The sequence below is a fragment of the Carcharodon carcharias genome, chromosome 3, assembly GCF_017639515.1.
Source record: "Carcharodon carcharias isolate sCarCar2 chromosome 3, sCarCar2.pri, whole genome shotgun sequence".
Lineage (NCBI taxonomy): Eukaryota > Metazoa > Chordata > Chondrichthyes > Lamniformes > Lamnidae > Carcharodon > Carcharodon carcharias.
The window spans coordinates 187,113,999-187,135,420 of record NC_054469.1 but is presented as its reverse complement, the minus strand read 5'-3'; the positions used below and the strand labels follow the sequence as shown (position 1 = coordinate 187,135,420).

The window sequence follows — 21,422 nt, the reverse complement described above, 5'->3', positions numbered from 1 at the left end:
GTTGGAGTTGCACTCATCTAGGCAAGTGGAGAGTATTCCATCACGTTCCTCACTTGTGCCATTTAGGTGATGGACAGGCTTTGGGGAGTCAGGGGTTGAGTCACTTGCTGCAGAATATCCTGCTTTTGATCGGCTCTTGTGGCCACAGTATTTATGTAGTTACTCCATATAACTAAACACTGAGCAATCATCAGCAAAGATCCCCACTTCTAACTCTATGATAAAGGGAAGATCACAGATGAAGATATTTGGACCTAGGACACTGCCTGAGGAACTCCTGCAATGATGGTCCTCCTATCCTCCCTTAATGCATCTAAACTCCCCGACCCATATTAAAGGCCACCTCTTCACCTTGCCATTTCAAATGGCCTTGCTATTTCTATCTTGTTAATTTCCAGATAAAACCATCTCTGATCACTACCTTTTATCACTCTCCACCCATCTCCCCCTGCCAACTACCCACACCTTCATCCTAAACCCTACTTCTTTCTGTGTCCAACCCTGGAAAAACTCTCCCAATTCACTTACAACTCACTTTCAAAATTCTAAATGTTTAGCCTTTGGGCCTCCATTCATCACATTTTTGCAGCTGCCGATCTGCTATTGTCTGCCAAAATGACTCACTATTCCAAGATCATCCTGGAATGCAAAGATAACTCCCAGCTTCTTTTCACTACTGCAAACGGCCTTCTTAAACCAGTCTCCCCATCTCCTCCATCCTCACCTTCAACAAGTGTGAGGAGCTTATGGACTTCTTTGTCACTAAGATTGAGACCATATCATAAGCTACCTCTGTCGTTTCCCTAATTACTGGGCCAAATTTCCTCTAAGTTTCCCAAATTCCCAAGCTGTGAACTCACGTCTCTCTCTAGTTTCTCTACAATCTCCCTCCATCCCCTCTCCAAACTTACCTTGTCTATGAAACACTCCTGCTCCCTTGACCCTATTCTTAATAAATTGCTGATCACCCCAATTTCCCTTCCTGGTCCCTATGTTAGCTACTATTGTTAAAGATTTTCTCTCAGATACTGTTTCCTTCCCCTTCAAATCTGTCGTTATCACACCTTTCCTCAAAAAAACAACTTCGACCCTTTCATCCTTGCAAACTACTGCCCCATCTCCAAACTCCCTTTCCTCTCCTCTCTTTGAATGCTGTCACCTCACAAAGTCCTGCCCATCTTTCACAGGTCTCTAATTGAATCTCTCCAATCAAGTTTCTGTCCTTACCACAGTACCAAAGCAGCTCTTATCAGAGTCAAAAATTACATCCTATGTAACTGTGAATAAGGTAAATGATCCCTCTTCACCTTCGACACGGTTGACCACGCCATCCAACTCAGTTTCCTCTCTTTTAAATGCTGATAGGGTTGCCAATCCTTCAGGATTCCCCTGAAGTTTTAAGGAAGTAAAGATTAATCCCCTGAACACTACTGCAAGCAACCCATTAGAAAAATGACAAGGGCATTAAAATATTTTTTCATTTGCTTTGAACACTTCTTTATTCAATATACAAAAACTGGAGAGGGGGGTAAAGGTGGCTTAACTGAGCTAGATGGTTGGAGGCTGGAGTTCATGTAATGAAGCCAACAAAAACACGCCCAGCCAAAGTCAGCATCCAACATTTGGACGACTTTGGACAGGTGAGACAAAATAGAGCTTTCGTCGGCAGTAATTACTTAAGGATTTGCAAAGAGTTTAAAACATTTTTAAAAATTACAAGCACAACTGACCATCATGTTGAATAAAAAGACCGCAGACAGCCACCTCCCGGTTGGGTGGAGCTCGCGGCACCTGGGCGGAGCTCCTTCCCCGGGCTCCGGCTCCTGGGCGGGGCTCCATCCCCGGGCTCCGGCTCCTGGGCGGGGCTCCATCCCCGGACTCCAGCTGCTGGGCGGGGCTCCGGCTCCTGGGCTGCTCTGCAGCGCGCAGTACGAAAGGTGCAGCGTGAGCGGTTGGAGCCGGTGCTGGGTTGAGGTTCCACGGAAGACACGAGGTGGGGAGAAGCTCAGTCTGGTTCCCAGTTCCATGGTAAAAGTGAGTGTCCGCTGGCTGTTTGATAAAACCTCTTTTGTGCTAGGTGCGTATTTCCTCATCTCCCATATTATCAGCAATCCTCGAGGCCTTGTGTAAGATGCATTGCAACAATACATGCAAATTTGGCTGCTTGTAGTTTTTCAGCACAGCTGCCTTGTGCCTTGTATTTTCTGCGTGGCGCGGATTTTAACTGGATACAGTTATTTGAAAAGTTTTCAAACCCCCGCTCAATCAAACCTGGTGCATGCGTTCAGGGGGCTTTTAAAAAATGCTTTCCACGTTTGTTTCAACCATGTGTTGTGCCCACAAAGTTCTGTTAAAGTTTTTCCGTTCCCTCACCTTTCAGGCAGATCTTTATCAGTTCTTTCAGTTGAAAGTCGTCTTGCATGAAAAACACTTTTTTTGGTTATCCATATAGAGAGCATGAACCATGCGTCACTCTGGAGTGACCATGCTACATATTTGCATGTTTAATGTGAAGTGAATCACGGTTTCAAGATTGCTGAGCTGGTGGGAATGCAGTGGCTTCCGAACAAACACCGCTGGGAAAGCTGATAGTTTGCAGTCTGGTTAAGGATGCGTGCTTGCCCGTTACTGAAGTGTTCAATAGCTCACTAACTGGCAGGAGGTATGCAGAACAAAAACAGAATTACCTGGAAAAACTCAGCAGGTCTGGCAGCATCGGCGGAGAAGAAAAGAGTTGACGTTTTGAGTCCTCATGACCCTTCGACAGAACTTGAGTTCGAGTCCAAGAAAGAGTTGAAATATAAGCTGGTTTAAGGTGTGTGTGTGTGGGGGGCGGAGAGATAGAGAGACAGAGAGGTGGGGGGGGAGGTGTGGTTGTAAGGACAAACAAGCAGTGATAGAAGCAGATCATCAAAAGATGTCAACGACAATAGTACAATAGAACACATAGGTGTTAGAGTAAAAGTTGGTGATATTATCTAAACGAATGTGCTAATTAAGAATGGATGGTAGGGCACTCAAGGTATAGCTCTAGTGGGGTTTTTTTTATTATATAATGGAAATAGGTGGGAAAAGGAAAATCTTTATAATTTATTGGAAAAAAAAGGGAAGGGGGAAACAGAAAGGGGGTAGGGATGGGGGAGGGAGCTCACGACCTAAAGTTGTTGAATTCAATATTCAGTCCGGAAGGCTGTAAAGTCCCTAGTCGGAAGATGAGGTGTTGTTCCTCCAGTTTGCGTTGGGCTTCACTGGAACAATGCAGCAAGCCAAGGACAGACATGTGGGCAAGAGAGCAGGGTGGAGTGTTAAAATGGCAAGCGACAGGGAGGTTTGGGTCATTCTTGAGGACAGACCGCAGGTGTTCTGCAAAGCGGTCGCCCAGTTTACGTTTGGTCTCTCCAATGTAGAGGAGACCACATTGGGAGCAAGGAATGCAGTAGACTAAGTTGGGGGAAATGCAAGTGAAATGCTGCTTCACTTGAAAGGAGTGTTTGGGCCCTTGGACGGTGAGGAGAGAGGAAGTGAAGGGGCAGGTGTTGCATCTTTTGCGTGGGCATGGGGTGGTGCCATAGGAGGGGGTTGAGGAGTAGGGGGTGATGGAGGAGTGGACCAGGGTGTCCCGGAGGGAGCGATCCCTACGGAATGCCGATAAAGGGGGTGAAGGGAAGATGTGTTTGGTGGTGGCATCATGCTGGAGTTGGCGGAAATGGCGGAGGTATGCAGATTGCTTTTGTTGGATGACTTGTCCTTTGCAATTCGTGCCTCTTTCCTAGCAAACTAATGGAATATTTACGTTTTAAAACGTATGCTTTGTAAGGATATAAATGTTGAAATACTTAGACTTCTATTTTCGGTAGTCGTGCAATCTCTGTATGCTCTAATTTGTCTCTTCCTCCTTTTTTCTCTGCTGGTTTCCAATTAAGCCTTGAGTGAAATTGCAAACCTGTCTTTCTGATCTCCTTTAATCAAGATAAATGTTTTTTAAAATATGCAAAGTATTTCTGAGATTCTGTTTCATTTTGTGGTGGGATCTGGGAGGTTTATCTGCAATTTGCTGAATTGACTGTCCTCAAAGTGAAAAATAGTTTGCATTTGTATAGGGGCTTTTACAACCTCAGCACCAAAATGCTTCAAAGCCTTTTTGAAGTGCAGTGGCTGTTAATATTGTAGGAAACTGGACAGCTGATTTGTGCACAGCAAGCTCCCAAACAGCAATGTGTTAATGACCAGATAATCAGTTTTAGTGATTAGTTGTTGAGGAATAGGTCCTAGGCAGGACATGAGGATAAATTCTCTGTTCTTCTTGAAATGGTTGCAGGATTTTTTTTACCTGCCCTAAGAGGGCATAGGACATTTCTTTTAAAAATCTTATCCCAAAGGTAGCACACCTGCCTAAAATACTTAAGTATGCATGCTTTAGACATGCTAGAAAATTGACTGTTAGCTAATAATTTCTGGTGCACTGTTCAGCCGGGATACCCAATGAATTATGAATTGACCGTGTCCTGACCCCAGCCCCACTTCCCCAAGGCCTGGCCCTGCCCAGCCCCACCCCAACCCGACCCCACTCCCACCCCCAGGCCTAACCCGACCCCAGTCCTACACCAACCCCGCTCTCCACCAGGCCTGACCCGATGCCAGCCCCACCCCTCCCTGGGCCTGACCTGATGCCAACCCTACCCCCACCCCTCCGTAGGCCTGACCCGATGCCAGCCCCACTCCGAGGTCCCTCCACCCCGAGAACCAACCCCAGCCACCCCCTGAGGCCTGACCCAAGCTGGTCCATTCCACCCCACATCCCCCTGAAATGCCAGCCGCTTACCTTATACATCTGCCTTGTCAAAAATCTTTAAAGTTGGCTGGAATTTTTTACTTACCTGGTTTATGATAACTGTGGAGAAAAAAAAAGGGTCACGGCTTGCCCAACGTCAACTCAACAGCCCTCGATGCTAGGGACGCGGTCGGAAGGTTCGGCAAGATAGAATCAGCTAGATTTTCAGTTTAAAAACTAACGAGCGGAGCGGCAATCTGACCCCGTTGCCACTTCATCGGAAGTTACAGCCCAATAGGTCATAGTTAAAAGTTATTGTGTACTCAACATAGAATTTAGACAGAAATGTTTTGAAATCGTATTATGAAGACATTTGTCCTGTGCGCTAGGATTGAAAGACAAGATCTATGGCCAATAATGCATCTACATCAGCTTTACATTGATTAGAGAAAGAAAGACCTTGTATTTGCAAAGCACCTTTCACAACACAGCGCACCCAAAGGACTTTACAGTTAATTAGGTACTTTAAGCACAATTACTATTGTAATGTTGGGAATTGCAGAGGCTAATGTGCACACTTATCCCAAATTCAGCAAATTAATCTATGCGTTGAGCTGCACTAGTTGTAATGCTTTCTCTGGTTAGGGTAACTACATGGAGGCACCCTTTGTCTGTACAACAACCAGCTTCTTTTGAAAATGTTACGAGCAGAACAGAAAACATGTTGAACTAAGTATTTTTATTATTGAATTCAAATTTCAACACCTGTTGTGGGATTTGAACTCAAGTGGTCCTGGGTTAATAGCCCAGTGATAATACCACTACAACTGAACTAGGTGACCATTTTAAAATTATTCCTAATGGGACACTGAATCCTTGCACATACTTAGATTAAGGCAAAAAACTGCAGATGCTGGAAATCCAAAACAAAAATATCTGGAAAAGCTCAGCAGGTCTGGCAGCATCTGTGGAGAGGAGCACAGTTAACGTTTTGAGTCCACATGACTCTTCAACAGAACTAAGGAAAAATAGAAAAGGGGTGAAATGTAAGCTGGTTTGGGGAGGGGGATGGTGGTGGGACAAGAAGAGCTGGATAGAGGGCCAGTGATAGGTGGAGATAACCAAAAGATGTCACAGACAAAAGGACAAAGAGGTGTTGAAGGTGGTGATATTATCTAAAGGAATGTGCTAATTAAGGGTAGAAAGGATGAGCAAGATACAGATAGTAGTAGTGAGGATGGGGTGAAGGGATCAAAAAAGGCCAAAAGGTAGAGATAAAACAATGGATGGAAATACAATTAAAAATAATGCAAATAGGTGGGAAAAGAAAAATCTGTGTAAATTATTGGAAAAAATAAAAAGGAGGGGGAAAATCGGTAAGGGGGTGGAGATGGATTAGAGAGTTCATGATCTAAAATTGTTGAACTCAATATTCAGTCTGGAAGACTGTAAAGTGCCTAGTTGGAAGATGAGGTGCTGTTCCTCCAATTTGTGTTGAGCTTCACTGGAACAATGCAGCAAGCCAAGGACGGACATGTGGGCATGAGAGCAGGGTGGATTGTTGAAATTATCAAGCGGCAGGGAGGTCTGGGTAATGCTTGCGGACAGACCGAAGGTGTTCTACAAAGCGGTCACCCAGTCTGCGTTTGGTCTCTCCAACGTAGAAGAAACCGCATTGGGAGTGCAACGAATGCAGTAGACTAAGTTGAGGGAAGTGCAAATGAACGCTGCTTCACTTGAAATGAGTGTTTGAGCCCTTGGATGGTGAGGAGAGGGGAAGTAAAGATGCAGGTGTTGCATCTTCTACGGTTGCATGGGAAGGTGCCGTGGGAGGGGATTGAGGTGTAGCTCCTCACATCCCGCTTTCTGTAAGGACTCCATCCCATTCTCAGTTCCTTCGCCTTCATCACATCTGTTCTGATGATGCAACTTTCAAAGACAGTTCCTCTAACATGTCCTCCTTCTTCCTTAACCGAGGTTTTCCGCCCATGGTGGTTGATAGGGCCCTCAACCGTGTCTGGCCCATCTCCTGTGCATCCGCCCTCACACCTTCTTCTCCCTTCCAGAAACATGATAGGGTCCTCACTTATCACCCCACCACCCTCTGCATTCAAAGGATCATCCTCCGCCGTTTCCGCAAACTCTAGCATGATGCCACCACCAAACACATCTTCCCTTCACCCCTCCCCGGTGGCATTCCATAGGGATTGTTCCCTCCGTGACACCCTGGTCCACTCCTCCATCATCCCCTACTTCTCAACCCCCTCCCACAGCACCTTCCCATGCAACCGCAGAAGATGCAACACCTGCCCCTTTACTTCCCCTCTCCTCACTGTCCAAGGGCCCAAACACTCCTTTCAAGTGAAGCAGCATTTCACTTGCACTTCCCTCAGTTTAGTCTACTGCATTTGTTGCACTTCCAATGCGGTTTCCTCTACATTGGAGAGACCAAACGCAGATTGGGTGACCATTTTGCAGAACACCTTCGGTCTGTCCGCAAGCATTACCCAGACCTCCCTGTTGCTTGCCATTTCAACAGTCCACCCTGCTCTCATGTCCACATGTCCGTCCTTGGCTTGCTGCATTGTTCCAGTGAAGCTCAACGCAAACTGGAGGGACAGCACCTCATCTTCTGACTAGGCACTTTACAGCCTTCTGGACTGAATATTGAGTTCAACAATTTTAGATCATGAACTCTCTGCTCCATCCCCACCCCCTTTCCGATCCCTCCCTTTTTTTTACAATAATTTATTTAGATTTTTCTTTTCCCACCTATTTCCATTATTTTTAAATGTATTTCTATCCATTGTTTTATCTCTACCTTTCAGCCTTTTTCAATTCCTTCACGCCACTCCACCCCCCACTAGGGCTATCTGTGTCTTGCTCGTCCTGCTTTCTACCCTTAATGAGCACATTCCTTTAGGTAATATCACAACCTTCAACACCTCTTTGTCTTTTTGTCTGAGAGATCTTTTGGTTATCTCCTATCACTGGCCCTCTATCCAGCTCTTCTTGTGTCCCCTCCTCCCCCAAACCAGTTTATATTTCACCCCTTTTCTATTTTTGTTGAAGAGTCATGCGGACTCGAAACGTTAACTGTGCTCCTCTCCAGAGATGCTGCCAGACCTGCTGAGTTTTCCAGGTATTTTTGTTTTTCCTTGCACATACTTCATTGGTACATTTACTAATCACTAAACATGGTGACTGATTTGGAGTAGGTTGTTTTTGATGTGTGCAACAATAGTTAGATTCATTAGACAAAGCTCCTTTCTCTCGCCTTGAATTACATACAGAATAATATCACTTGCCAGTTGCAGGCTGCATTCGGTCAGTCAGAGTTAAAATTCTTGTTAGATTAAAACTTGTAATTTCCTCCTGGGTTGTCCCGCTCCGTTCGTCCCTGCAATAATTACGGTGCCAGGACAGGGCCAACTTATTAAACTGACTACGCAACTGTCAACAGAAGACCTGCAGTTGTAACTGCAGAGCCTCGACACCAGGGAGGTGGTTATGATAATGGGGGCAGATGCAGGAAAGGTTTCTTGCGAGTAAAAGGACATGAGTGCACTGCTCTAAATCGCGAGTGTACAAAGTACTTTGCTGTTGCCAGCAGCAGCCCGGGAAATTAATCTTCCAATCATAGAGACTCCTGGGCGATCTAGAAGTGTTGGTGACTTTAGTGGATTTATGCTGTAGAATGGATGTCTGTGATGATCCATCATGTGCTCAGTTGAGTTTTTGACCTAAGTGTTACTGGAAATTGTCAATGTGGAGTTTGGATGGAGTGCTGTCTCATATCATTTACTATTGCTGATGGCTGCATTCGGAGCATAATTGGTGATGTCTGAGGGTGCAATTTTATGCATTGTGGACGGTTCATGAGGTCTGATTTAAATGGATACAATTTCACCTCTTTTCTTATCAAGGGCCGCTAACATATAGACAAAATCAGTTGCAGGCCACACGCGCATAAAAACCAACTTTATTTTTTGAGAGAGAATCCAGAAATGTTCAATTCACTCACTGCTTTGATGCGATGGCTGAGTTTGCTTTTCCTTAATGAATCTTGTTAATATAGAGGCATGAACGCTGTGACTGCCACTGGGGATGACCTTAAATGGTGGAGTTTGACTCGCCACCACTTTCTCTCGGACAATTGGAGATGGGCAATAAATGCTGGCCTTGGCCAGTGATGCCTGCATCCCATGAATGAATAATGAAAAGATGGCACAGTCTGAACTTGCTTCCCTAGCTAAACTCAGTTAGGTTCTGCGGCTAGTTTTCGTTATGAGGTGGTCCTCTAATTTGCCCTGGCGTCTTCCTTTTCGCATCTTCCAGGGAGAGTACGGTCCTCAGGCCAGTCACCATGGTGTTACAGGAGAGTGGCAGCAAACAGAAATGGATAAGGTTGCTTTGAAAGAGCAGAACCGGATCTGTATTGAACGCCAACTGAAATGGTTGATAAAAAGAACACACTGTTTAACAGCAGGAATATCACAGGATGCCCCCATCAGGCAATGTGTAGCCTTGAACTGGTTTTAAAATAAAACTCTCTCAATCGGGTAAATGGCTCAGGGATTTATAAATTGCCACTGACTCTTGGATTTTAACTTAGAACCAGAAACACCGAATGTTAGTGGCAGAACACGACAGAAGTGTTCTTTGTCACGTTAAATAAGAATAAAATATTAACCACTTAACAGAGGCCATGTTAATACAGAGCGAGAGGGAGGGAGTGAAAGTACAATCTTATTCTACCCTGGGACAGATTTTGGCCAGGATGAGCAGAGAAGCCAGTATTCAACCATCCCAAACAATACCTAATTGCTGCGAGGAAACTTCTAACCATCCATGGTGGTCACCTTATAAGAGTCTTTGATTCAGATGTGAGCAGGTTTGCTTTTAAATTAACTGACTTAACTGCAATAGTTACTTCCTTGAACTCCTGAGAGAAATTTGCTTCTCATGAGTGTGTTGCTCTGAGTTAACTGTTAGTGCGCAGAGATATTCAGAAGCTTGATGTAGGCATTTTCAATAACACTGGGATAACACAGGGAGATATAACGAACTGAAGCACATCCTGGTGCAAGTGGAGACTTTAACACCATGTTTCTGTTAAGATTCCAACAAATCCTGAGAATATTCAAAGCTTTACCTGGCCATCCATCAACACAGTGACGCACCCAGCTGATTTATGGTCTGTCTGTCAGCTGCTGATTCCTCACCCCAGACACTGCTCTAAGTGTTAGAAAACGGCATTTGAAATATTAGAAAATGGGACAGGAAAAATCTGTTAAGGGAAATGTGTGATACACAAAAATAGTGGCTTTGAACGTGGCTCCAATCATTAATCCCTTTCTCTATGGTTCTGTTCCTGTCCCTGTCCTTTACAGTAGCTTCTTGAAGTCTGGGCCCCGGGCTTGTTTACACATTTCCCATGGTGTTGACATATTACAGATTTTAAAATATTCCAGTTAATTTAAAAAAAAAAATCTTTTGTTAGTCCCTAATCATTTGTGTCATCTTTATTCTATGACTATTTAGGAATTGTTCTCTGATATAAATTTTGGAATCTCATCGCAGGCTGGTTGGAAAAAGTGCAGTGGGCCGCATCCGGCCCCTAGGCCCTGATTTAAATGTGTAAAACCCTTGCTGCAAGCAATCTTTAATAGACAATGTTGTATTGCCAACAGCTTAACTGGAGCATTCTGGTGAAGTTGAGTTATGTTGAAAATAATGATCTCAATAATATTTCTTTGTCAGGACTGAATCATTCGTCATTACGCATCAGAATGGCTGAACACCCATTGTGGGAGCAGATTGGTAGAGGTTTTGTGCATCACTATTACCAACAGTTTGATGTAGACCGAACACAGCTTGGGACTCTTTATGTAAGTTTGTGCCCTTTTGCATTATATGTGTATTTGTGTTGTAGCTGTATTTTATGAGTAGTTGCATTTCTGTGTTTTAAGATAAAGGGCATTGTGGGTACTGCTTTAGTGGGCTTCCAGTATCACAGTACCTTTTGAAATTTGCTATCTGGTGAGTAGAGGTAGCACTTATCAACCGCATGACATGATAAAATATTCCTGACAAGGAAACCATGTAATGGGAAAAGGAGACTGGGACATGCTGAACCAGGCTTGAGATTTATAATGTTACAGAAAGATTTCACTAGCTCCATGCCACTGCTGTATAAATTCTAAAGGCTAGCTGAACTCCCAACAATTAGGTGAATTTTGAGAGCCCCAGAAACATAGAACTTTTGGTACAGGAGGGAACCATTTGGCTCACTTCATCAATGCTCTCTCCACTGTTGAAGCACCAATCCCTTTTCCCTGTACCCTTTTATTTTACTTGGCGTATATAACTTTTCCCTTTTAAGTGACTATTGAAACAAAGTCAATCACTTTTAAGGCAAAGCATTCCATGTCTCAATAAAAAGTTTAAAAAAAGACCCTGTTTACCCTGAGGACTGTTGATGAGAGTGCATGGGATAGATGAGGAGCACTATAGAGAGAGAGATTGAAGGGGATTAGTGGAATTAATAGGAGAGGCAGTGCTGGACTCATGAGAGTGGAATGTGCAGTAGATACAAGCCCCTGTCTCCAAAACTGATTGAGAGTTCTTGTCCCCTAACTTAGAAGGAAGTAATCCTTCACTGTCTTAATTTCGAATGCTCCATTGAGTTCCTCCTCCTTGTCATTTTAAATGATCTGTCTGTGTCACTTCAATACACTACACAAACAATAAAGGAGATGACAACTAAAGGAAATACAAAGATTAGGAAAAAAGATTTAAATTGGGAAACCAAAATGGGAACTATGAAATTAAATTACTGAGGAATATAAAAAGAGTAAAATATTTTACAGACACATTAAAAAAAACAGGGTGGGAATAAGATCACTGAGGAATACACAATAACTTCTCCGCTAATGATGGTGAAATGGCGGAAATATTGATTAGTTACTTAGTATTTCCCAGGAAATTAACAAGGTGAGCATGACATTAGAAGAACAGATTTTAAAAAAAGATTTTAAAAAAGCTTTTAATGTAGAGAGGGGGAGATAATTGATAAACTAATCAAATTTAAATGATCAAACCCTTGGTCTGGATGGATTGCATCTGTGCAATGTAAATAAAGTTAGGGAAGAGGTAGTAGATGCACTATTTCATTGTTATAGCCATTTATTAGAAGAGGAATAATGCCAGATGATTGGCAGACAGCTAATGTGATTCCTGTACTTAAAAAGGGAGGTAGGTTAACTGATCTATAGTTCCCTGGACTTATTCTAACAGTGGTAGGAAAGATAATGGAATCTTTGAATAATGATGTACTAGAAAAAACATTTAGAAACTGAAAATATAATAGGGTAATTGGCACAGATTTCAAAGGAGAAGGTAGTGTTTGACCAACCTTATTGATTTCTTTGACAAAGTAATAGAGTAGACATAACACATCTGGATTTTCAAAAAGCCTTTGCGAAGGTACCACTTTGGAGACGAGGGCAGGCAGTAGAATGGATAACCAGCTGGCTACAAAACAAAGTAGGGATTAAATATAGTTACTCAGACTGGCAAAAGATGGGAAGTGGTGTTTCACAGGTATGGTTGTTAACAATTTACATTAATGATTAGTACTGGAATCAGAAGTACAGTTCCAAAATTTGTGGACAATACCAAATTGGGCGCTATAGTTAATGAAAAGGAAGAATTAGACAAAATACAGGTCATCAACAAACTTGCAGAATGGGTATATAACTGGCAAATTAATTATCAATGTAGATAAGTGAGGTGGTGTCTTTTAAGAGGAAGGACGCCACATACTGTTTGGATGATCATTTTGAATGGGGTAGAGGAGCGAAAGAACCTTGGCATGCAGATATACAAGTTACAATGTAGTGATGCAGGTTTTTTTAAAACCGCAAAGCAAGCACTGGGGTTTACCTGTAGAAGGATGGAATTTAAAAAAAAGAGTAGTTGTGTTAAACTTGTATAGAACCTTTGTTAGGCCACTTGTACTGTGCACAGCTCTGGTTTCCATATTATAAAATTAACTCTGAAGGGAGAAAAAAGAATCCCAGTACCACTACAAAAATTTGAGCTGCATGAAGATTTGTCAGCAGGTTTTAAATATCGGCTCTTCATAACATGTAATTAATTTTGAAACTCTCTTTTTGCTTCCAGAGTGACTGTTCCTGCTTAACATGGGAAGGACAACCTTTCCAGGGAAAAGCTGCAATAATGGAGAAAATAGCTGTATGTGTAATCATAGTGTTATTGTGTGTGTAACTCTTGTATTAACACACACTGATTTCCATTGCATTGTGTGAACCTGACCATCACAGTGTGGTATTTAGACACCTTCTGGACACTGTCTTATTTTAAACATTTTGCCCATGTTTTCCATCATTTTAATTTCTATTCAAATTCACCTCTGGATTCTGCAGATACATTTTTCCTGCTTTGTTGTAATGTTGTTGATGTGCTGTGAACTTGTGGTGTTCCTATAATCAAATATCTTTCAGACTGTGCTTGCTGAGTGTTTAATTCCAGTATTGTAGTTTCCTTACCAGTTGGTTTTGTTTGTTTCATCCCAAGTATAGAAATAAGTCTTCTAGCCAAATCCCACTGTTTTGTTTTATCCAAATCTATTATAGTAAATTCCTGTTTGGACTTCAGATCATCAGGAATGTTAGTCTATCTTATCAGAAATCCCATGGACTTCAATTGCTATATATGTGCAGTAGTGAGGGAGTGCTGCTTCATTGAAGGTGCTATCTTTTAGGAAGAAACATTAAACCTATGCCCCGTCTGCCCCCTCAGACATATGCAAAGGATCTCAGAGCATGATCTTGAAAAACAGCAGAACTCTGCCTCATGTCCGTGTCAATGTTAATCCTTAAAAACATTTTGTCATGCTTGCTTTGATGTTGCTTCAGTTCAAGGCATAGCCTCTGTCTGCAAAAATGGAGTGCTAAGGCAGGAGATCTCCAAAATGTGAAGTCTCTAATAGAAAATAAAGATCCTTCTGAAAAGTTGGGCCTCTGTCACCTGGAATTTAAAATGTGACTTTTATTTCTTGGAAATGGATTCATGTAATTGCGGTTCAGGAAAGCAATCAAATGGTTGCCAATTATGGTTTTGTGGTTGAAAAGGCCTATTGATCTATATTAGAACTGTCTGAAGTATGTCTCAGATTGTTAACCAGGATTTGCTGTGTGGTGGCTGAAGTCCGTGTATTCAGCTAACCTTGTTAGATCAGAAATTATGGATCTAGACCTGGATGACTGTGACAAGCCTTTGGAAGCTGCAAATTAGAGAGTTCTGGAGGACCTTTGATTGTAGATATATCACTGGATAGCCATATAGAACGGGTTCCTAACTGCTCATTGCTTCTTTTTGGGTGATTGAAGCTCCAGGCCACAAATATTCCAAAGGTGATGCAAATCCCTTTTAAAAACATTAATATCTACTGCATTTGAGAGGTTCACCAATTTCATGGCCTTGGTGTTAATTTCAAGATGGTACAGCAATTATTCACATACTTATGAGTAGCTTGCCATGTCTTTGAAGTAACTTTTAGACTGGTAGCCAGCTAAAAGTAGCACTTCTTTGCTCTTTTGGGTAGATGTTGATCCCACAATAAGTGACAATTGCTAATTCAGTGACTGCTCTCTGCTGAGTAGTCCTATCCAAATCTTTTGTGATCAGTAATATCCTTTTGTGTGGTTTAAATCTGACCTTTTCTCAGTGGCAACTCTTGAGATGAACATGATAGTGTGATCAAAGGTTTTCTTGCCTCTGTCCAAAGCCCTAGAAAGGTTGAAGCAATTAACCAATACACAAATAACTAACAGGAAGGAAAGATGCCTGGCTAAAACCCCTGACAAATTTTAAAATAGGGGGAAAAAACTTTCATTTAATAATTCCTTTCATGACCACAAGACATCCCAAAATGCTTCACAGCCCACAAGATACTTTTTGTTGTAATGTTGTGAAAAGGGTAATCAGTCTGTTTCAGAGATAGATAATCTGGTGATTTGGATTATTGCTATTTGTGGTTTTGGTTGGGGATTGAATGTTTGCCAGGACACCATGAGAAGTCCCCTGCTTCCCAGTTGAACAGTGTCACCAGATCTTCATGTCCATCTGAGAGCAGATGGGACATCAGTTTAAATTTTCACTAAAAGACAGCACCTCCAACAGTGTGGCACTCCTTCAGAACTGCACTGAAATGCCAGCCTAGATTATGTACTCAAATCATTGGGGTGGGATTTGAACTCGAGACCTTTTGACTGAAGTGAGTGTGTTGCCACTTAGTCAAAGTAGGTGTGGCTACTGTGGTAAGTTTTAAAGAGCATCCTCTGGTGATGGGGTTGGAGTAATGACCTGGGAGAAGTGACAACTTGTTTTTGGAGCTGCCTTCCTGAGAGCAGGTAATAGGATTCAGCTGGTATCACATGTGACTTTATTCCACCAATAAAAGGTATTCTTTTGAGCTCCAATACTCTTATTCAGATTTTTGTAACATGTATATTAGGTACATTAACTTCTGAAGAAGCAACAAAAAAGGAATGGGCTGGGGTTTGTTCCTGAATGTGCAGCAGATTGTTGCTGTATATGATATGGAATGGCATCAGACAGGGAAATCCAACACACATGCTTGATCAAAATCTTCATAGAAAAAATTAAGTGCAGTTTCTATGGGAACAGGTGATTGAATTCTTAAAAATCAGTAATGTATATTCTGGCTTGAGGGCCTAAGTAAAGAAGTCGTATCCATCATGCTGGGCTGCCTTGTAACTCGGCCTATTCAAAGTCTTTGTCATTGGTGTGTTGGGTGATACCATTAAGTAACAGTCTCAATGTCTGTTTGAGATACTTCAGAAAGAATTGGAATATTTTCATAAGTTTTGTTTGGTGAATTCCATCTGGGATTTACTGTGTGCTTTTTACTATGTTTGTGGCTTATCTGTGGGTGATTCCATGCATTGGCGTTTCCAGGGGCTGTGTGTCTGTGACTTCCTGAATGTGTGCTTCATGCAGTGTTGCTTCACCCAGGGTATGCCTGATTGCAGAGTAACCCAGTGATGTATATACTAGTGCATATTGGTTAAAGTGCATTTACTGATACTAAAACTATATAAGCCTAATAATGTGACGGGAATACATCAACTACTTTTCACTGGCAAACAGACCCTTCATTCAAGTCAGTCACAAGATTTTTATGCCCTGAGCACTGGGAGTATATACTGTTTTGAGAATTTCAAGTAGCTGCGTTTTATTTCAAGTTTTGGAAACTTACCACATCAAAATTTCTGCTCTAAATCTCCTATTGGTAATGGTTTTGTCATTGATAATTTAGACTGAATCAAAAGCACAGTGTAAAGCTTTATTTGTTGCATCTCTTTTTTAAAAACACTCCAGAGCCTACCATTCCAGAAAATTCAACATAGTATAACTGCAGAGGACCATCAGCCAGCACCGGACAGCTGTGTTCTTAGTATGGTGGTAGGACAGCTAAAGGTGGGTAGGGAAATTTGCTTGGGAATTGTGGGTTTCTTTCAGTGGGGAATTATCATGTTACAGTGGTGTGGCTTAGTTCAGTAACTTAGACATAATCTTGTCATCAGCAAAAGTGGGCATTTATAATTGAAACTATGAACAATCAGTTAAAACACTCCTTTTGTATTTTCCTTTAAGGAACGAGTTAATTTATTGTTGGCAAAGAATGAAATTAGTAATTGCATTTGTTTTTTTAAACTGTTAAGGGGCAGTGGAACTATGGTTGGCTATCAAGCCCTACAGGCCTGGTCCACCATTCAATTAGATCATGGCTAATCTGTATCTTAAATCAGTTTACCCACCTTGTTCCATAACCCTTAGTATCCTAATCTCGGTTTTAAAATTTTCAGTTACCAACCACAACAACTTTTTTAGGGTAGAGTTTCCACATTTCCACTAGCATATTGCTGGAAAAAAAAGAGACATGTTGTCAAAGCTTTTCGTCTTGCCCTCATCAGGACAGGTATGCAAGAATGCCAGTTTTAAAGGGAACAACAATTAATACTGTGTGAGAAGAGAGTGCTGATCAGTTGGCAATTGGACTGATTGGTAGAGGTTTGGCCATGGAGAATGCAGTGAGAACAATTAACTGCCAAGCTTTTGTTTAAATTCAAACTAGGCAGGCTGACTCTGGTCATGGCATTGCCATGGGGAGTGAACCAGAGAATGGCTGTCCCCCCCAAACTTTTGTTTAGTTGAAAAAGGTGCAATGATGGACATGCTTCTTCTTGTGTCTGCAAAAGACAGGGCCCTGTGTATGAATAGATGCATCTTCTAATATGTGTAAGTGAGCCACACTGAGAGCCTGACTGATAATCTTAAATTGGTTGTCATCTTGGCACAATCAGGATTGTTTGGCAAGTGCTGTCCAGTTGTGGAATCACATCTGATATTAAAAACCTCGTAAATAATGCCTGAGCCATTTGCTCACTCTGCAAGCTTGATGCCGAAATAGGCCACATCATAGCCAACCTGTTGGATAATGGCTAACCTGATCAGAACATTTTTTTTTATTAAAGGGATGTGGGCTTCGCTGTCTAGGCCGGCATTTGTTCCCCATCTCTAGTTGCCCTTGAGAAGGTGGTGGTGGTGAGCTGCCACCTTGAACCGCTGCTGTCTATGTGGTGCAGGTACACCCACAGTGCTGTTAGGGAGGGAGTTCCAGGATTTTGACCCAGTGACTGTGAAGGAACAGTGAAATATTTCCAAGTCAGGGTGGTGAGTGGCTTGGAGGAGAACTTCCACATGCTGGTATTCCCATGTATCTTCCTTATTGCCTTCCTATATGGTAATGGTCATGGATTTGGAAGGTGTGTCCAAGGAGCCTTGGTGTGTTTCTGAAGTGCACCTTGTAGATAGCACACACTGCTGCTACTGTGCGTCAGTGATGGAGGGAGTGAGTGTTTGTGCTGGTGTGATGCCAGGTATGCAGGCTGTACGTCCCAATGACTGGCAGGTAGTATCAAACAGCATGTCCCGTCGGCTGTTTGATTGTACCAAGCAGCCCATACTTGCAAAAGATAGCGTACAGTATTAGATGTGATTCTGCAATTGGACAGCATTTCCTAAACAATCTTGATTGTGCTAAGAATTACACTGGCAACCAGTTTAAGATTCAGTGTGGCTCAGTTATGTGTGCTATATTCACACACAGGGCCCTGTCCTTTGCAGACAGGAGCATGTCCATGCATTGCACCTTATTCAACTAAACAAAAACTTGGGGAACAGCTATTCCTTAGTTCATTCACCATGGTAATACCTTGACCAATCAGAATCAATTTGCCTGATTTGAATTTAAGCAAAAGCTTGGCAGTTAACTGCCCTCGGAGCATTCTCCATGGCAATGCCTCTACCAATCAGAGCCCACTTGTCAACCAATTGGCACCCATTTTCTCATGCACTATAAATTGTTCCCCTTGAGATTTGGTATTCTTGCATATCTATCCTGATGAGTGCAAGACGAAAAGCTTTGGCAGCATGTCTCTTTTTTTTTCAGCAATACTCAAGTTCTGTATTTTCAATAATATTTCTGTGAAGTCCGTCTTGACTTCTTTGAACAGCCCGGTTCTAATTAAGGTTCTACCCCCCTTTTTTCTGGACTTCCGCCAACCAGAGAAAATGTAGTTTTCCAGTGTAAACCCAACAAAATCCTTTAATCATTTTAAACGCCTCAATTATATCACTCCTTAATCTTTTCTGCTCAAGTACAAGCTTAACTTATGCAGCCTGTCCTCTTATCATAGATCTAGTATTATGGTGAATCTACAGTGCAACCCCTCCAAAACCAGTGAATGTTTGCTACTTTAAAGGCATTGTTTAACAAATTTTCAAAATGTGATGTGGCTGATTCCCACTGGGGAAATTAAAATGTCAGTTGCTGAAGCAGTTCCTAACTGAGTGAGTGTTAATTCGGTGACTGAATAGCTGAATTCTTTGGTTGAGTATCTGTTCAACATGGCTTTTGCCAAAATGCTTAAAATATTTGGTTTGGTGCTGCCTTTGGTGTGAAACTGCTGATTGGGAGCACTTCTGCCAGCGGCTAAATGACATGACCCCTAGCTACCATTGAGCTTTAAGCTATTATTGCACTGGCCATGCTAGTAATTTAATCAGCTGAGCAACAATCAATTGAGTGGGAAACATTAAGGTCTTGCTGCACTGCCCAACTGTATAATTTAATTATCTCGGAAATACAAAATGCCAGAGCTTGAATGTTTAAATAGTTACAAGTACAAAGCTGGCCCAAAATGGCCAAGAAATGTAAAAATAATTTAACAATTAACCAGAAGATTAATGCAAATCTTTAAACTTGAATTGTAATTTATCCATTGCAAACTGAGATTGATTACACAAAGTAGATACCTCGTTCTAATTTCATGAATTTTACCATTGAATTAGATTTGCGTATTTGTTGGTGTACCTTGATTCCCTATATGAAAGGTGTTATAAATGCAAATCATTGTTGGCTGCAGTTAGTGGTGAAATTTGTGCACCTTTTTTAAATGTGGAAAAAGGCCTCCAAAGTAAACTCTTATGGTCAGTCCAGTTTATTGGAGAATGTATTTTAATATACATTCTGCCCTTGATTCACTTTTTCTGGCAAGAAAAAAATACTCATTTGAATTAGCAACTTTGAATTAAGAGGGATAGACAATTTTGTTATAAAGTAAGTGTTTTAATAATTCAGTGAATTATCTTAAGTAGATTCTTCAAACTACTCCCCCCTTTGATATTATTCTGAACATGCCCCAATCAGTTTTTTGGGATGTATGCTCCCTGGTTCATAAGCAGAGCATGTACTTAAATTTGTTAATAAGAATTTTAATCTGATTCATGGAATGAATTGTCAGTTTATAGTGACAGTAACTTGCACATTTTGCTTTTGATAGTGTCCTAGGTTTGAATCCAGTGCAGATCAATTATGTCAGTCTTATTGTCCTTCACCTGCTAATAAAATGTCAACTGTCATCCAAAAATGGAAAATCTTTACATTGAAATGGAGAGTATTTTTATTTTCATGCCACTCAGGAAATTTATTTTTTATTATACATTGCTGTATCATTCTGCAGTTTCGAAGAAAAAATGAATTCATGGCCACAAAGCGTCCCAAAGTACCTTTATAATCTTTTAAGCATGAATTGAAGGAGAGCTATTGGACAGACATCAGGGACAGCTTTTCTGCTTTTCAAATAATGCCATGGGATCTTTTACATCCTCCTTAGAGGGGTGATGGGGCCTCTGCTTAATGTCTCATCCAAAAGACAGCACCCCATTACAGTGCAGCTCCCCGCCCACCCACCCACCCCTCCCCCTTGCAGCGCTTGGATTTGGTGCTCTGGAGTAGGTCTTAAACTTACTATCTGACTTTGAGGCTAGCTGTTATTAAATACATTTTTAAAAAAAGTGACCTAGTTAAGAGTTTTTTTTGTTTCAGTGCGTAACCTTGACTGATTCAAATCTTTTGTGTCTCCCATAGGTGGATGATGACCCTGTGATGGGTTTTCATCAGTTATTCCTTCTGAAAAATGATAGTGACAAGTGGATCTGCACAAATGACATGTTCAGATTGGCTCTACATAACTTTTGCTAGACCTGCTTTATAGACCTGTTCTATAATTTTTAGTCGAAATTGTAGTGAAGCAGTGTATTCACAAGAGCACTGTTGTGGTACAGGACCAACGTAATGAACTGAATTACTTAATGAAAATGATTGCAGTATTTGCCTGTTAAGATTTTCAATCTGTTCAGCATTCAAAGGTCAGATGCAAGATCAGAGTGTTTAGTCAACCAGTGACTGAAAATGAGTGTTTGAAGTTATCTGTAAATGGTTTCCTTAAGTGCCTCTTTTTTTTTTTGTTCATGAAACACTTGAACATATTTGAAAACTCCTGATAGGACCTTTTGTTAATGAAGGGTATTTTACAAAAGGTCACTAATCAATTCAGAAGATTATCATCCATACTTGTCAGGTTCTTGTAAAATGTCCACAGAAGACACTTGTTTACAGCATGTGATTTTTAAATAAAAGTAACATGAGTAAATGCTTCTATTGGGATCTATAAATATTTACACAAGCAACTCAATTGGAAGTGATGACACCAAGCTGTAACCACTGTAGTTTTGGAAAGGCCTGTTTGATTGCTAGCTATAAATTATCATTTAGCTACAGTAATTGAGGAACTAAGATGATGGAGGGTCAAAACTATTTTTAAAGATGATACAACTGGTAGAAAGTAACAGGAAAGGTCTGGTGAATCAGGAGTTAGCATAGTAGCACTGACTAGCAGTATTGGTTTTTAAATTGGAGAAAAGTGAGAGACTGATGGAGAGGAAGGTTGCAGGCTGAAGTTGAAGGTTATCAGATGCTCACTGAATAGGGAATGATGGAAGTGCAGACTGAGCTTGGGGATCCTTGAATTACTGAATGACAGCATGAACCATCACACTACAGTTAGATTTGAGAAGATAGCCATGAATAGCTTTGGCAGAGATTGTTATGATGACACTTGAAATGATATCCAAGACAAGTGTATAATATAGGCAACATGAGCACTGGAATAACCATAACTAAGAACAATGCAGA

At 41.5% G+C, this 21,422-nt stretch overlaps 1 protein-coding gene across 2 annotated transcripts; it reads left to right on the top strand.

Moving 5' to 3' along the window:
- The first annotated feature begins 1,895 nt into the window (after positions 1-1,895).
- LOC121275863 (nuclear transport factor 2-like) lies at positions 1,896-20,841 on the top strand. Of its 2 annotated transcripts, none has more exons than XM_041183610.1 (5): positions 1,896-2,034; positions 10,535-10,662; positions 12,959-13,030; positions 16,202-16,300; positions 20,316-20,841. In XM_041183610.1, the coding sequence occupies exons 2-5, from the start codon at positions 10,564-10,566 to the stop codon at positions 20,427-20,429; spliced, it is 384 nt and encodes a 127-aa protein (XP_041039544.1). In that variant the 5' UTR covers positions 1,896-2,034; positions 10,535-10,563; the 3' UTR covers positions 20,430-20,841. The 2 variants fall into 2 exon arrangements, with proteins under 2 accessions (XP_041039544.1, XP_041039543.1); XM_041183609.1 differs by having other exon boundaries at positions 1,963-2,077.
- The last annotated feature ends 581 nt before the right edge of the window (positions 20,842-21,422 follow it).